This window comes from Hirundo rustica, chromosome 3, assembly GCF_015227805.2.
Source record: "Hirundo rustica isolate bHirRus1 chromosome 3, bHirRus1.pri.v3, whole genome shotgun sequence".
Classification (NCBI taxonomy): Eukaryota; Metazoa; Chordata; class Aves; order Passeriformes; family Hirundinidae; genus Hirundo; species Hirundo rustica.
Window position 1 is genome coordinate 69,523,594 of NC_053452.1, and position 15,938 is coordinate 69,539,531.

At 37.9% G+C, this 15,938-nt stretch overlaps 1 protein-coding gene across 2 annotated transcripts in view; it reads left to right on the top strand.

The window, feature by feature from the left end:
* REV3L (REV3 like, DNA directed polymerase zeta catalytic subunit) overlaps positions 1-15,938 on the top strand; it is a 115,381-nt gene that overhangs the window by 69,171 nt on the left and 30,272 nt on the right. For both annotated transcript variants that reach the window (XM_040058603.2, XM_040058604.2), the window contains exons 13-18: positions 1,410-5,595; positions 5,971-6,944; positions 7,524-7,606; positions 8,644-8,769; positions 10,275-10,467; positions 12,875-12,986. In XM_040058603.2, the coding sequence (XP_039914537.1) occupies positions 1,410-5,595; positions 5,971-6,944; positions 7,524-7,606; positions 8,644-8,769; positions 10,275-10,467; positions 12,875-12,986 (5,674 nt within the window). The remainder of the gene's footprint in view (positions 1-1,409; positions 5,596-5,970; positions 6,945-7,523; positions 7,607-8,643; positions 8,770-10,274; positions 10,468-12,874; positions 12,987-15,938) is intronic.

The window sequence follows — 15,938 nt, forward strand, 5'->3', positions numbered from 1 at the left end:
ATAACAGTAAATTCAAAACAGATCTCAGTCCAGGTCATCTAAATTAGAAAATGCCTATCCACACATGAATCTGTGTCCATATGATCTCACTGACTGACAAGTATTTTTGCAGTTTTTATATATGAATAGCCAGGTATTTTCCAGATGTTTGTTGACACCTGACCACTAAACTCTCATTTTCTGAGTTTTAAGTTAATCATGCTCATTCATTCTGTGGACTCCTACCCTCAAAGAGCAATAGGCAGCATCTCCCAGCTGTGTTTCACAACTCAGGGACTCTTTGTATGCATGTTATTAGAAGCAGATTGGGACTTCCTTTTATTTTTCTCAGCCAGCAGCAAATAAATTGCTAAGATGAAGGCAGCATAAATCTAAGATAATCCCCAAATTGGTTGAGATTTATGGTAAAGGCTAGATCCCCAGTCTAGTACATCAGTGTGCAGCACATGCTTCCAGGTCATATAGCATGTTTCATATCTCCTATCTCCTTCAACATTTCAGCTAAAGAGGTGGACAGATGAACAAATGTCTGTGTGCTGAGTGCTCTGTGGTAGCTGCCTCTTTGCAGTGGTACAACCGCTGTCAAACTACTTGTTCAGCAAAGTTACGAGCAAGCATTCACTTGTTAATTTCTTACCACGTACCTGTCCATACTTATGCCACAATAAATGTGGTGAAAATATCACTGAAAGAGATTAAAATTATCACATATACCTTGTGATGAGTCCGCACAGGACAAGTTACCACAGCACCTGCTGATCTTAAGGTTACGTGGGAACATTAATACATAGATACGAATCCAGGATCTCACTAACTGGTGGAAGCTTCTTACATAAACACCTGAATGGGTGCTGTATTGTTCTGCTTTATAGAAGTGCAGGAAACGACCTGTGTTTAGCGCACAGTACAGTTCATACAAAGCCCTTGCCATGTTGTGAGACAGTACTACTCAGCTTTCTGTGCAGTCACTTTTCTGCATGGGGAACGTCATCCAAATAGGGGGTTTTTTGTTTGTTTTCAGAGCCAGGGAGTATACATACTTCTCAGGGACAAAGCAGGGTACAACCTTTTCTAGAATTCAGTCTGGTTTTACATAGTTATCTGAAAGTGATCGTAGAGCCTTCTTACAGAAAGTCAGCATGAAATCTTTGACAATTGTATGCAAGTCTGCCATTGAAGAATAACTGACAAAATGCCTGAGACAGATGTACAGATGATGTGATTTTGATAAAGCAGCTCATGTAGTCAGGATCTCTAGTTGTCATGATTATAAATGTAATGCGATTTGCAAACATTTTGTTTCTTATTTGGATGGGAAGGCTTCCAGGAAAGTGCTATTAAAATTTTTAATGCCTTAGGTTATTTTTTTACAGGAAAACTAGAATAAAATTGCTTTTCTTCCATTTCAGACAATCCTTTGAATAATGAAAGTTCTCGAACTCACTCCTCCGTCATTGCAACAAGCAAAATGTCTGTAAAGACCTCAATCTTTCACAAAGATGCTGCTACACTAGAACCCCCATCTTCTGCTAAAATTACTTTTCAGTGTAAACACACAAGTGCCCTTTCTAACCATGTTTTGAATAATGAAGATTTTGTAGAAGACCTCTCACAACCAAACACAGAAACAAGACCTGAACTTTCAGTCCATTCTCTTACAAAAGAAAGCACTTACTCAGCAAAGTACCCGACTCCATTCAGCAATAGTACCCATGCAGAAAACTCTCACAAAGAGAGTAACAAGAAAGACACTCTCCCAGTTTCTTCATGTGGAAATAATATTTTTGACTATGAAGATGATATTTCATCAGTGAACAGACCAATACCTAGTAGGAAGTACATTAGCATTAGAAAGGCTGAAAAGGATGTCTCTTTTATGCATGTGGGCCGCCATATTGGTGACAACATGTTGAATAAAAACTTATATAACTTCTCTGATATGAGCCACTCCAAAGGTAAAATGTCCTCTGAAGTAAATGAAAAATCCAGCAGTACAAATATAAATAGTTTTTTTCCAGCAACAGCTACAGAAAATTGTGAATTGGTATCTTGTTCAGGAGGCAGTCGAACTGTGGTACATTCACTTGAAAATAACACTGATGAAGGTGGCCTTAATAAGCTTAAAATTAGGTATGAAGAATTTCAGGAGCACAAGGCAGAAAAGCCAAGCCTCAGTCAACAAGCAGCACATTATATGTTCTTTCCTAGTGTTGTTCTTTCTAATTGTCTCAGTCGACCACAGAAGTTAGCTCCCGTGACATATAAATTACAGCAGGGCAACAAACAGTCCAGATTGAAACTGAATAAAAAGAAGCATAGTTTTACCAATCGTCAGGAGCCTGCAAGTGTAAATGATGTTGCATCAGTGAAGGAAGGCTGCTATACACAAGGTAATGCTTGTAGTCACGTTCCTGGTAAGGATAGTGCTTTACCTAGTGACTTAGTTCAAGTTCCTCTTGAGGCTTTTGAAAACAAAATGCCTACAAGTACTGCTAATTACTCTGACTGCCAGTTTGCAGACGGATCTCTTGAAACTGACCAGTCATTTGGACTGTGTGGGAATAAATACACTCTCCGAACGAAACGGAAGGTAAATTATGAGACTGAGGACAGTGAATCGAGCTTTGTCGCACACAACTCAAAAATTAATCTACCTCAACTGATAGAAAGTGGTGAAAGTTTGGATGGGTCTCAGAAGTCTCGAAAGCGTAGAAAACTTTCTAAAAAATTGCCACCTGTTATTATTAAATATATTATCATCAATAGATTTAGAGGGAGAAAAAATATGCTTGTTAAATTGGGGAAAGTAGATTCTAGTGAGGAAAGAGTAGTACTCACAGAGGAAAAAATGAATTTATATAAAAAGCTTGCACCTTTAAAGGACTTTTGGCCAAAAGTTCCTGACTCTCCTGCAACCAAATATCCTATTTATCCACTAACACCAAAGAAAAGTCACAAAAGGAAAGCAAAACATAAGTCAACCAAGAAAAAAGCTGGAAAACCACAAAAAACTGGTAGTACAAATATTAAAAGAACTTTATCTTTCAGAAAAAGGACTCATACAATTCTTTCTCCTCCTTCGCCCTCCTACAGTGCTGAAGCTGAAGACTGTGACTGTAACTATAGTGATGTTATGTCTAAGTTAGGTTTTCTTTCTGAGAGAAGCACAAGCCCAATAAACACATCTCCACCTCGCTGCTGGTCTCCCACTGATCCAAAAGCAGAAGAAATCTTGACCAACCTGGACAGAGAAGCTTTATTTAGTAGGGTGCCCAATATCTACAGTAGCAAGACTGTTAATACTAGTGTAGGAAAAACCGGTCGAGCAAAAACTCAGGTTAAGAAATGTAAAAAGAAATTTGCTAGCCCCACTGTATCTACCAAGAAAAAGAAAAAGATCAATCAGGCCGATAAAACACCAGATGATGGAAAGAAGAAACCTAGAACAAAACAAAAAACGGCTGAAAAAGCGTCCTCACGAAAACGTGTTGTATTTAAAGATGAAAAAGGAAATGGTCGTTCTACTGCAGAAGTCAAGTTTGTGCTGAAACATCAAGATCCTCGTGAGATTTCTTACAACTCTGTCTGCTCTCAGCCACTTCACAACCTCAAAGACAGTCCTCTTACTGGGTATTCAGCTGGATATCTCCTGTCAGCACAGCTCCCTTCAGCTGATGCACGAGGTAATTCATCGGGCTGTTTTCACTCTCTGATGGAAATTGATAAGCCTGTAGATGCACAGTGTTTGCCTGCTCCACGGGAAGACCCTCATTCATCTTTTGCATCTACTCCCTTGGCATCTGGAAGGGAAGTACCAAAAATGAGCGCTCAAAGGTCCAGGACTCAGAGTGCTATATTTAGAATGAAGGATTCTGCTCTCATTCAAAACATATTTGATCCATCTAATCACTCAACTCACATAACACCGAATGCTCATATCTCAAAAGATAAGACTTCTCCAAAAGCAGAAGAGATTAAAAATTTGCAAATCAGATATTTGCCACCAGCTGGGAAATTAAATGAAACTCATGAGTCTCTGGACACAGCAAAGATGGATCAATTACATACCGCTAACTATTTGCATTGTAAAGACAATAATCAACAGCAGATTTTTTGTTTACCAGAGGCATCCAAGCATTCTGATCCTTGTTCTTCTATTCTTAAGCCATCTGAGGAAAACCCTGGGGCACTTCAATTGCCTAAAAACTGTTTTGTAACATCTTTGAAGAGTCCAGTGAAACAGTTAAATTGTGATCAGAGAGGATTTATTTTGGATATGTCACATTTCAAACCAGAAACCACAAAACAAAGGCCTCTGTCAGAAGCAACCGTGCAACCAAAACCCATCTCCCAGTATAAAAACAGGAATATATTGGCCCCATCAGCATTTGGTGAAGGACAGTCTGGTCTGGCTGTTTTGAAGGAGTTGCTCCAAAAGAGACAGCAGAAAGCTCAAAATGCCAGTATTACACGGGAGCCGTTGCCGGACAAACCACAGCTGAACAAGGGCATACCGTGCCCTCTTGAACAGAATAAAGCCATCAAAAGGTCACGGTCAGTCACATCATCAAGAAAATCTCGTGCTCCCAGGAGCACAAAACCTAAAGAAAAAACAGCAAAACTTCCAAAACTGGAATCTTCAAGCCAGCCGATTACTAGCCGCATTGATCATTCTGTGTCTGATGACAGCCCCATTTTTTTTTCAGACCCTGGTTTTGAAAGCTGTTACTCACTTGAAGACAGCTTATCTCCAGACCACAATTACAACTTTGATATTAATACTATAGGACAAAGTGGATTTTGCAGTTTTTATTCTGCAAGCCAGTTTGTCCCAGCAGATCAAAATTTGCCCCAGAAATTCTTGAGTGATGCAGTTCAGGATCTTGGTTCTGGACAAACAACAGAAAGTGACTTTCTATGTCATAATGACCAAAAATCTGAAGAAGAAAAGCAACATTCTTCAAGCACAAATAAATGGATACGGTCTGGTTCCGTGAGCCCTGAGCTTTTTGAGAAGACCCCACTGGATAGTAGCGAGAACCACTGCCATAGTCAGTGGAGGAAAACTGTTCTTTCTTCAACTTCTAGATCTAGTTTTATTGATACCTCTTGTACCCAAGAGACTGAAGTCTGTTTAAATGAAAAATTCAAATTGAATAGAAATACAGTAAATAAAGAGAGATTTCTTAATCTTTCTCAGCCAACCTGCTCAGACTGGATTCAAAGCCACATTAGAAAAGAAACCACTTTTGAACCCTGTCAACCACTTGATTCAGTTAATACCTCTTTTACATCCTTACTGTCATCACCTGATGGTGAACTTATAGATGCAGCTTCTGAGGATTTAGAATTACATGTTTCAAGAAACAATGAAGCATTAACTCCAACTCCAGATAGTTCACCAAGATCAACCAGTTCTCCCTCACAATCGAAGAATGGAAGCTTTACACCTCGTACTGCTCACATTCTTAAGCCTCTCATGTCCCCACCCAGTCGTGAAGAAATCATGGCAACTTTGCTCGATCATGATCTTGCAGAAACAGTTTATCAGGAACCATTTTGCAGCAATCCTTCAGATGCTCCAGAAAAGCCAAGGTACCGGGTTAAATGCATTTCTGTTTACATGTGATTGTGATTATATTAAATTTAATTTATTCCTGTAAACAATTTTATGCTGTTATGTGGCACAGATATGTGAAAGATTCCATCTGATGTACATCCATTTGAAGTTGAAAATTACTGTGCTTCCAGTCCAAATACCCATTTGCTTCCGTGATACTTTTGGTTTTTTATTGCGTGTTGTTGTAGTAAGTGGGAATGTGCCTTCATGGTTTGTAAAATAAAAATACTGCCCATGAGAATTGCTTAGTGAGAAAACTAGTTAGTAGTACTCTGCTTTTCTGTCATGTGGAGGACTGTCTGCAGTGTGGTTTAGAGTGAAACAGTAATTCGAACTGCTTTTCTTCACAGGGAGATTGGAGGGCGGCTTCTCACAGTGGAAACCAGACTTCCAAATAACCTCCTTGAGTTTGAGGGGGACTTCTCATTAGAAGGTCTGCGACTCTGGAAGACTGCATTTTCAGCAATGACAGAAAGTCCTAGACCAGGATCTCCTCCTCATTATGGTCACTCTGCTGTTAATAAAAGAGAAAGTAATAGCCATAAAACTAGTGAAGACAAAAAAATAGTTATAATGCCATGCAAGTGTGCTCCAAGCCAACAGCAAGTTCAGATATGGCTCCATGCCAAAGAAGAGTATGAACATTTCAAGAAATTGCCTAAGAGTCATTCTGCTGAGCTGGCAAAGGAAGATGAGAATTTCAGCTCTGCAGTATTGTCTGAAGAGAAATCTATAGAAGTAATAAAAGTAGCTAAAGATTTGAATTTGTCTGGCGTGGAAGATGAAAGACCTATTGTGCCTGCAAAGAATTCTCCTGCCACTGTGGCAGAAAATACAAAAACACATACCAAGGAAACCTGTGATAAGTCTATAAGCACTATAGGAACTTCTGTAAATACTAAAAATGACACAGACTCTAATAAAACTTCATGTGAAAGCAAGGCACACACTACTTCAGCTGTAGAACATGATAAGGAGGAGGAGGAGGAAGATTATTATGTCAGTTACAGTTCGCCAGATTCTCCAGTGCTTCCTCCTTGGCAGCAGGTGGCATCTCCAGATCCTAAACAGTCCAGTTTAGAAGACACAGAGTGGAAAAATCAGGGTATTATTTTGTCTTCTGTGGAAGGAAATTATGTTGGCAGTGCACAAAATTCTCCATGCAACGAACAGGACATTAGGGCATCTGTTGACACATCCCCATTTTCAGTTAGTGAAGATCCTGGAAATTCTGAATCCATTTGTCTACATAGTACACCCATTGTGCCCAGAAAAAACCAAGGTGGAATACCTGAAGTGCTTGGTTTTACTCCTTTATCTGCAGGTAATCCATTAAGTGATTCTAATATTAATACACACATACAAATCTGAATCTATTTCTTTTGACATAATAAGAAAAAATTTATATCTCACTGCAAAAAAAAAAAATTAAAACTAGTTTTTGAAAGGAAAAGTTCTGTTTATTATTATCAAAGTAACTACTGAATTGTTGAAAACGTCTCGAAGCAGAACATCCATTTGCTTCCTAATAGTCTCTAGTATCTGAACTCTGAAGTGCTTGTTAAAAGCTTAATTTAGAAGCATTGCTTATTTGGGGGAGGTTTATCTCATTGACTATATTGCTTGTATTTTTCCAAAAATAATCTCAATGTAGAGTGTGAATAACATTGCAGTGTTCAAGATTATAATGATGTGAGGCTTTGTAACTTATTTATGTTCCTAAATGTCCATAAATACCACATTGTAGTAGTTGTGCTTTGGATTTGACAAAGGATAAAGCTGTATTTGCTTCTGTATGTAATATTTGTAATGTTAATGAAGTGGTTCTGTTGTTTCTTGCATGTTGTTTAATGCCTAGACAATACTGTTGAGGTTAAGTAGTCTTTCACTCGTATATTTACAGGACCAAAAGCTCAGAAACTGGGCCACAAGAGGGGATGTAATACTGATGGTCTTCGAAGAGTTCTTCTGACCACACAAATGAAGGTAAATTAACATTTTCTGTACAGATCTATTTTTATTATGCAGCATATACACATTTCCATTCTTTCTTCTCTGGTTTTTTTTTCTGTCTTTTTCTGTTTGGATCTTGAAAATGCATTTAAAATGGTAGGCTACAATTGTTGTAGAATCAGAGCACACTCAAAGTTAGGAAGAAGCTTAATTTGAGGGAAGCAGGTGTAAGTGGAGATTGAGGGTGCTGCACTAGAGTGGTTAGATACTAATGAAACACTGACGAGACACCATGTAAAGATGTTTTGCTCTTTGAGTTACAGCATCTTTTGTAAGTTCTAGCGTGATTTCCCTTTTTATATACGTATACCCAGACCTGTGTGTATTTGTGTGTCTCTCTGTGTATTAGTTTTCAGACAATGTTCTAAACATTGTCTGAAAACAAGAAGGGCAGTGTGTGGTGTGCCAACAGAGGAGAAAGAGGTTGGACTTGTTTTACTTAAACAAAAGTGGTTCTGCTCTCCATGTTGGAATAGAATGGCAGGCTAGGTGTATTACTGAAGTGACACAGTAGTTTTTTCTTCTCAGTATACTGGTGTTCACCTGTTTCAAGGAGGTACTTAATGTACCTTTGATTCAGTGCCTTAAAAAGTGATGACTGAAACAGATTTTTGACAAATTGTTGTTCAAGAGAGAATGGAGAATTGCTGGTTTCCATATCTTCAGACTTCTAAGAAAGCCAGTATGTGTGGAAGTGGGGGGCTTTTTTGGTAGGATTCTCGGGGGTTTTTGGTTGTTCGTGAGGGTTTTTAAATATTTCAAACTGCCTCTTGCTTTGCTGTGAATTAAAATTATTCGTAAAAGGCAGAAAAATACAACTGTTGTTTGCTTGTTGATAAATGAAATGAGATAGTAAAAGATTGGGGACTTTTTAGTAATTTCAGTGTAACATTTGCATTTTCATTGATAAATATGTATTTAATATTGCATATTGTTTAGTATTACATATGAGTTTAGCAACCTCTGTTTTCTCACTATCCTGTGCTTTTTTTCTTGCCTTGCCTGATTAGAATCAATTTGCTGCCCTCGGTGCTCCAAAGAAAGAGACTTCCCAGATTGAAGGACCATCTTTAAATAATACTTACGGTTTTAAAGTCAGTGTGGAAAACCTGCAGGAAGCAAAATCTTTACATGAGGTAACTTAACTGTTATCTGTCAGTTTATAAAGTTACAATTTATCAGGCCAATTTCATACAAATAAAAAATCTTTTTCTCCTGGGTCCCTACGTGACTTAAAAATTAATCAGTGTGTGATGTCTGCAGCTTATAAGTAGTTGATCTACCAGTTTCAGCTTGATGTCCAGTGCCTCTAACAGTATTGAACTAGACTTTGCAGTATTTTGGTTGAGATGATGAACCTTCCTTTAAAAATAAAAATAAGGGGAAAAGCAGAAGGAAGAAATAGTAAGTTTTGCATAAAAACATTACTTGAAAAACTGGTTGACCATAATTTTCATGGATTGTTTCCTTAAGAAGTAAGGCATCTGGTAGGATCCAGTAAAGCCCTCCTGGTATTCCTACTTGTTACCTTCTGAACCTGTTGGGCAGTTTCTACCACAGTTAACAAAAGAGTGCCTATCTCAAAGGTCTCTGTATATTTAATGTAGGTGGGTGTTCGGTGTGGGGAGAGGAATCTCAGTGCTGGAGAAAGGGAAGCAGTGTAAATATAGTACTGCTGTGTTTGGCTGCTGACAGGGCAAGCAGTCTGTGTATATGTGCTCCTAGACAGTCTCCACACCTGGAATTGGCTGCTGACCAGTTTATAGAGGAGATGGGGAGATAGCACTGAGTAAAGACGTAGGAGAAGCCACAAGAAACCTGTGATCTTGGGGGAAATGGAGAGGAGCTTTGATAGTAAAGTTTCACTCTGTGATGTTTGTAGTGATTTAGCATGCAAATCTAGAGAAAATCAGGCTTCCACCAGGGCATTCTGCATACACAGAAATACTTCTAATTTTTCCCTTATAATATGTCCACATTAATCCACAGTATGAGCAGTTTTATGCAAGACAACAGAGGAGCAGCTTAGAGTTAAAACAGTATTAAATAATACTGTCTTTACTGCAGAATCAAAACAATCAAAACTTGACACTATTTAGGTATTGGGATTTTCTTAATGTAAACCATTCTGCAAAAAGTTCTGGCAATATGATGTGGAAGACATAATCCCCATGCTTGTCTTTGGTGAGGGAGGGAAGGGAGAAGAAAGACCAAGAATGATTCTTTGTTCTTGATCTATTCAGAAATATGATTCAGCTCAATATACAAAGCTGTTTGAAAACACTACAAGAATTTACAATTGTCAAAGTTGAACATTATCTGATTTTTGTATTACTTTCTGCTTTTGGTAGAAGAATACAGTACTCAGAAACACATAGTGAATTTCCATAACTGAGTATAAAACTGTTGGATGATTAATCTTAGTTTTTTCTAAGATGGTGCTGTTTGCAAAACAGTGAGATCCAAAGCTGCGTGTTTAGTTATTGCTGTTAATTTTCAGGTGGGACCTTGTAGTTACAATGTAATACCACCGTGAAATGTCTGTGCTGACCTCATTTGCACTGATAGTCTTCTCTTAATATTTTTTTTTTTTTAAAGAAAACTTCAGAACAAACTAATGTATGTCTTTATTTGTTTTTAGGTCCAACACCTTACCCTTATCAGTATGGAGTTACATGCTCGAACAAGACGAGATTTGGAACCAGACCCAGAGTTTGATCCCATCTGTGCTTTATTCTATTGCATCTCCTCAGACTCAGCACTGCCAAATACTGATAAAAAAGAAATCACTGGTGCTATAGTGATTGATAGAGGCAGGACACTCTCAAGCCAAGGTTCCTATTTCTTTTTTTCTTAATATATTTTACAAAAATGCTATTTCATAGTAATCAAACAGTAGCAAGCAAAATGTAATAGAGTATCTATATTACTATGTATCTCATTTAATTTTGTCTTGTTGAATGGCCATATTAAATATGGAGTTTTCCTGCTTATATCTTCTAAAGAACTATTGCATGGGCTGTAAACCACAAATAACATTTGCGTGTGCAAAATCTCCATGTTTGCGTACTTGTGGACAAGCTCCTGCAGTGTTCTAAAAGTGTAAAGAGGAAAACCTGCCTTTAGTTTCCTACTGGAGTTGCTGGATAGCTACAAGTAGAAAATGTTAAAAGCAAGACAGTATGTTTTATATTTTACTTAAGGGTTATTTTTGTGGTTTTATCTGATCCTTTTAGGATCCAAACAGGGGCCCTTATTCTATTGTACCTTTTTGGCTTTGTTTAGACCAGTGATACTCAACCTGTGGCTCTAGAGCCGGATGTGGCTCTTCATGGCCCTACAGGCGGCTCTCGCAATGTAGGCATCTGATCGGCGCTCCACTCTATCAGGCAGCGCGGGGAGCACTGAGCAAATGGACCAGCAGTGTGGGAGTCGCTGAAGTTCCCCCTCCCATAGGGGGAAAGAAAAGGAGCTGCTGGGATCCCCCCACAGGTAAGAGTAGAGATCACCTCCCACCCAGCAGCTGTGGGGCAGAATGGGGAAAAACTTGCCCTTTTGCCCCTTCCACCCCTCCACCCCACTCCTTCCTAGCAGCCAGAAGGGATTGAAGACAGAATGCTGCTGGGAGAGAGGATGCTGATGTGTCATGTCGTGATGTATCAGTGTGTGGTGGCATTAAGGCAGCATCATCACACATTGAAGTGTCATGATGGAAAAAAAAAATCACACAGTTGATACTTGATTTTATGGTGCTCTACAACTCCATTTTATTAAGAAGTGGCTCTCCAGCTGTTAAAGGTTGAGTACCACTGGTTTAGGCTAGTAAAAAAAAACCAACAACAACACACAAAAAAAAAAAAACCTCAAACTGAAAAATATCCCCAAAGTAGTCCTCTTTTCTTTCAGGGTTTCTTTGGCATTGTGAATGTGTTTCAAACCACAAAATACTGTCTAAAATTTTAAGTGTGGACAAAAACCTACCAAAAATAAATTTAGGAATAAGGCAACAGCTTCTTCTTTTACCACTTTATTTTTCGAAGTGTTGTAGATATTATATCATGTTAAGCTAAGTACTTACTATTCTTAGTGAATTTTATTCTGGTATTATATGCTTGTTACGATCTTTAAAAAATTTATTTCCATTACCTTAATAAGTGAGGTTTTTCACAGTATAGCCACTGTGGCTCCCTAGGTGTGTGCCACTGATAATTTATCAAGAAAAAGCTTTCTGTAAAAGGTCCAATGATACTTAGAAAAAACAAAGGTTCTGATCTGGTTTTGTCAGTGAAATAAAATGATGTGTTTAAATGTTATTGTGACATTCATTGCTTTAATTGATGTGTGCTGTCAATACTTTCTTGGTTAGACCTTTTTGAGTTCCCTGGAGTGACTTGACATTGAGATACATTTTTTTCCCTTTTGTGTTATTATTGCTTTGTTAGTTACAGTGCTCATTTTAATATTTATTTCTGAAAGCACGCTTTTCTTAATTCTTAAGATCTTAAGAATGTGTCAAAGTAGAATGCCTTTTAAAAACTCCAGTTCCTAAAATCTACAACATCATTGTAACAGAGATCATACTATCTGTTGTATAGCGAAAACAGCGTATGTGTTGTGTATTATTCATTTAAAGAGGGTTTTTTTAATATGGAAGGCAAATGCTGAGTTCCTGCATGCATACAAATTTAGATATTACTCAGACATTATCAATGCAGACACCCTTAATGTGCACTAAGTGAGCAGTTGCTCATGTTTTTCCATTACTATCAGTAACTTAGGAGTGTGTCAGTAACTTAGGAGTGAAAAAAAAGATCTATACTGTTATATAGCATTTTCATTCTGTAAGGCATTTTGCAAAGCGCTAATCCAAGATAGCAATTAAAATTACATTTTGCATAAAAACTGTGTAAGCTGTCACACAGTCATTTAATATTTCTTATTAAAAGTAATTTTCTAGTAGCTGGACTCCTGTCCATGTAAAATAGTGACATTTCTCTTGAATCAAGTTTGTTTCTATCTGTGAATCTGCAGAATTCTACAAAGTGAAAAGAAAAAAAAATCACTCCACCCAAGAGGAGCAAAATAAGTACATGGAAATAATTGTGATAATTATTAAAGATAAAAAATAAGTTGTGTTCCGTACCTTTTTCAGTTGTATGTTTTATTCTAAAGCAGTATTGTTGCCTGAAGTAATGAAATTCCTTCTAAATTGTAACAGGTTTTTTTACTTTTATTTTCTAGGGCACAGAGACCAAGCCCCCTTGCTTACAAGATCTGGAGTTACAGGACTAGAAGTCAGTTACGCTACTGATGAAAGAACTCTTTTCCAGGAAGTAGTGAATATTGTAAAAAGGTAGCATATCTGTACGTTCTGCTTTTATTTTTCAGGCTTGGAACAGCAGATTTAGTTCTTCAACCCTTGCCAGTCTTTCAAATACTGAATTTTTTTGTTGTTGTTTCCCTCAAAGGCTTATTTCTAGAGTGGACAAGCATGGTGGTCTTTCAAATAAAAATACTTTTTGCTTTTCCTTTTCTTTGACAGCAAGAACATTCAGATCCTCTTAAGCAGCTGAGTTACAGACTTGAAACTTACCAGCCATATAAGTAATCTTTTTTAACATCCAACTTCTCTGTTAACCCTAGAATTCATTACACATCTCTCCGAAACTCCCAGAACAGTAGATATTAGGAGTACTGAGAGCTATAGAAAACCCCTCAGACAGGAAGAGTTTTCTAGGAACTGTGAGGCAAAACAGAAAAAAAACCTGTGCGGTAGTGAAACTGCTACAGTTTAAAATACGGGTTTGTTGAAAATCAGTTTCCTTCGTTATTTTTGTCTTCTCTGAATGGAAATCCCCTGCTCCATCAAACTTGGAAAAATGCTGGTTTTCCCCATCTCCACCAAGGCTGAGAAGTCTGTTTGGGAGCCCTCTCGCCTGGTGCGTAGGTGGAACCACAGACGTCTCTCCAGACCCTACTGAGAGGTGCAAAGCTGTAAAATTTCTAAGAAAATAAACAGATTTAAACTCTGAGTCACCCTGCTGGAATAGAGGCACAAGAAAAAAAAAACTAGGCAGAGTACATGTGCAATTCTTTCTCTCTCCAACCAGAAAACCTCTGATGAGAAAGACTTTGACCAACCCCATGAAGCCAGAATACAAAAAGAGTTGCTGAATGCAACCAGCACAGGGTGGGTCCTGACAGAGCAGCAGATCCCTGTTCAGAGAAGACAAAATTCAGGTAAGGAATATAATGTTATTTTTCTCTTTCTTGGAAATCTAGTGCTCCATCAAACTTAGGAAAATTCCTCAGAATGAGAAACTGCCAGTAAATGAAGAATTCTCCACCAGTTGTGTGGAAGTTTAAAAAGTGACAGGACAGAAAGTATATAGTAGAGAGAACTCAGCAGTTAAAGTAAATGTTTATCACTGAAGAACAGAAGTCTTCTATATCTGTACGTACTGAAGGCATTACCAAACAAAAATATCGTGCAGTTTTGGTGTACTTCAAGATGGAATGTACCAGATTGCTGACTGAGAAATCTCTGCTTATTAGATCTTCTCTAGCAGGTGCTAGCATATCTTTTTTGTGCATCAACTTCATCCACAAAGATTGAGTTAGTTGACTTGTGTTCCTGGAAGACAAAAGGTTTGATCTATTAATGGAGAGGCAGACTACTGTCATCATCTTAGTCTTCTACCTTCCCAACTCTAGAATAACACATCAGCTATCAGACTTCTGATGGACTCTCAAAAAAGATAGTTTTTGAAATTTGGACCACATCTACAATTTGCTGCTCTTTTTCCTCCTTTATTTTCTGTAGCTTGGGGGGAAAGAAAAAAAAAAAAAAAAAGGGAGAAATTTTGTTGGAGTAAATGCTTTGTATTTCTTAAGCACAAAACAAGTGTCTAGGCCCAGAGTAGCTTTAGCTGAAGGAGGAAGTATGGTAAAACTGTGTAATTAGGAAGTAGTGGACTGCAAAAACTTCCTCAATGAGAAATGAACAAGCAAGCAGCTTTAATGAAAATTAGTAATTATTTTTTAAACAATCTTCTGTTGACCTTTTTAGTGTTATTTTTTTTCCAGCACAATCTAGGTACTTTGGTAGATGCACTTAATAGTAGGTCTGATAGATAAGAGAAAGAAAAATATCAGGCCATATTCAAGAAACATTTCCAGTTGAATTTCATGAGCAACACTCAAAATCACCTTACTTTCCAAGCTTAGAATTGTATCAGTATCTTATATTGTGACACAGGCTTTAGGCTGGACAATAATAGGCTCTTGTGACTGAACAGCACACCCAGCAGGACTGCAGCCTGCTTTTGGTTCTTGGCCTGTTGGGATGTTGGAGGGAAGGGTAGAAGACTGAAATTCCAGATTTCTGGCATAATGAATGGCAGACTGTCTGTTCACTCTTGATTGTCAATATCACAAACAGACTTTTATCAACTTCTTGGAGCACTGAACAGAGGGGATCTCAGCTGCAGGGGGAATTATCTTATGCAACCCAGTTTAGGAATTCTTGTTCTTATTTCTAGTCATTCTCTTAGTAGTTGGCTTAATTCTTCTTATTCTGTATATATGAAATCGTGGAACATACTTACTTGTTTCTAGTTCCAGCCTTCTACTTCTTTGTTTAGGCCTTTTGTTTTCTTTCGATCCTGGCTGTTGAAAATAGCGGTTGATTCTGTAACTTGTCAATACATGTAAATTCTGGAAAAGCCCAGTAGAGAATTCTTGGTCGCTGTTTCCAGCATACAGATGAAGGAAAAGTTATTCCTGGAAAATTCGTAACTTCTTCAATACTCATAGCTCATCAGTGTGTTTGACTAGGTTATTGTCACTGAAGTGTGTTTTCCAAGCTTTTTATAGGAGAGCTATTCTGTGTTCACTGAAGATGAGTACTACTCCAGAAAGTTCTCTGGAATTGATGAACTGAAGTTGGATTCAGTTAATACCTTCCCTGTGAGGTTGTTTAGGCTGTGCTAGATTTGAATGACCACAGTACAGTTAATACCTTGGCATCTCTGAAGGAAATACCAGGTTATATGTTCTTCTGTGGATTGGTAGATGTCGTCTCTGATTAACTCAGAGCCCTTGGCAAACAGAAATAAGTCATCTTGTATTCTAGTAGACCAGAAGATGACCTGGTTGTTTCTCTGGAATTATGATCTGTGATTTCATACTGAAAATTCATGGGTTTCTTCAAATACTGAAGAGAATAAGCACCTCTGTTTCTAGGAGATTATTACTGAGAGTGACTGACCTGTAAAGTGGAAGTACTTACAGGTGTGAATACCAA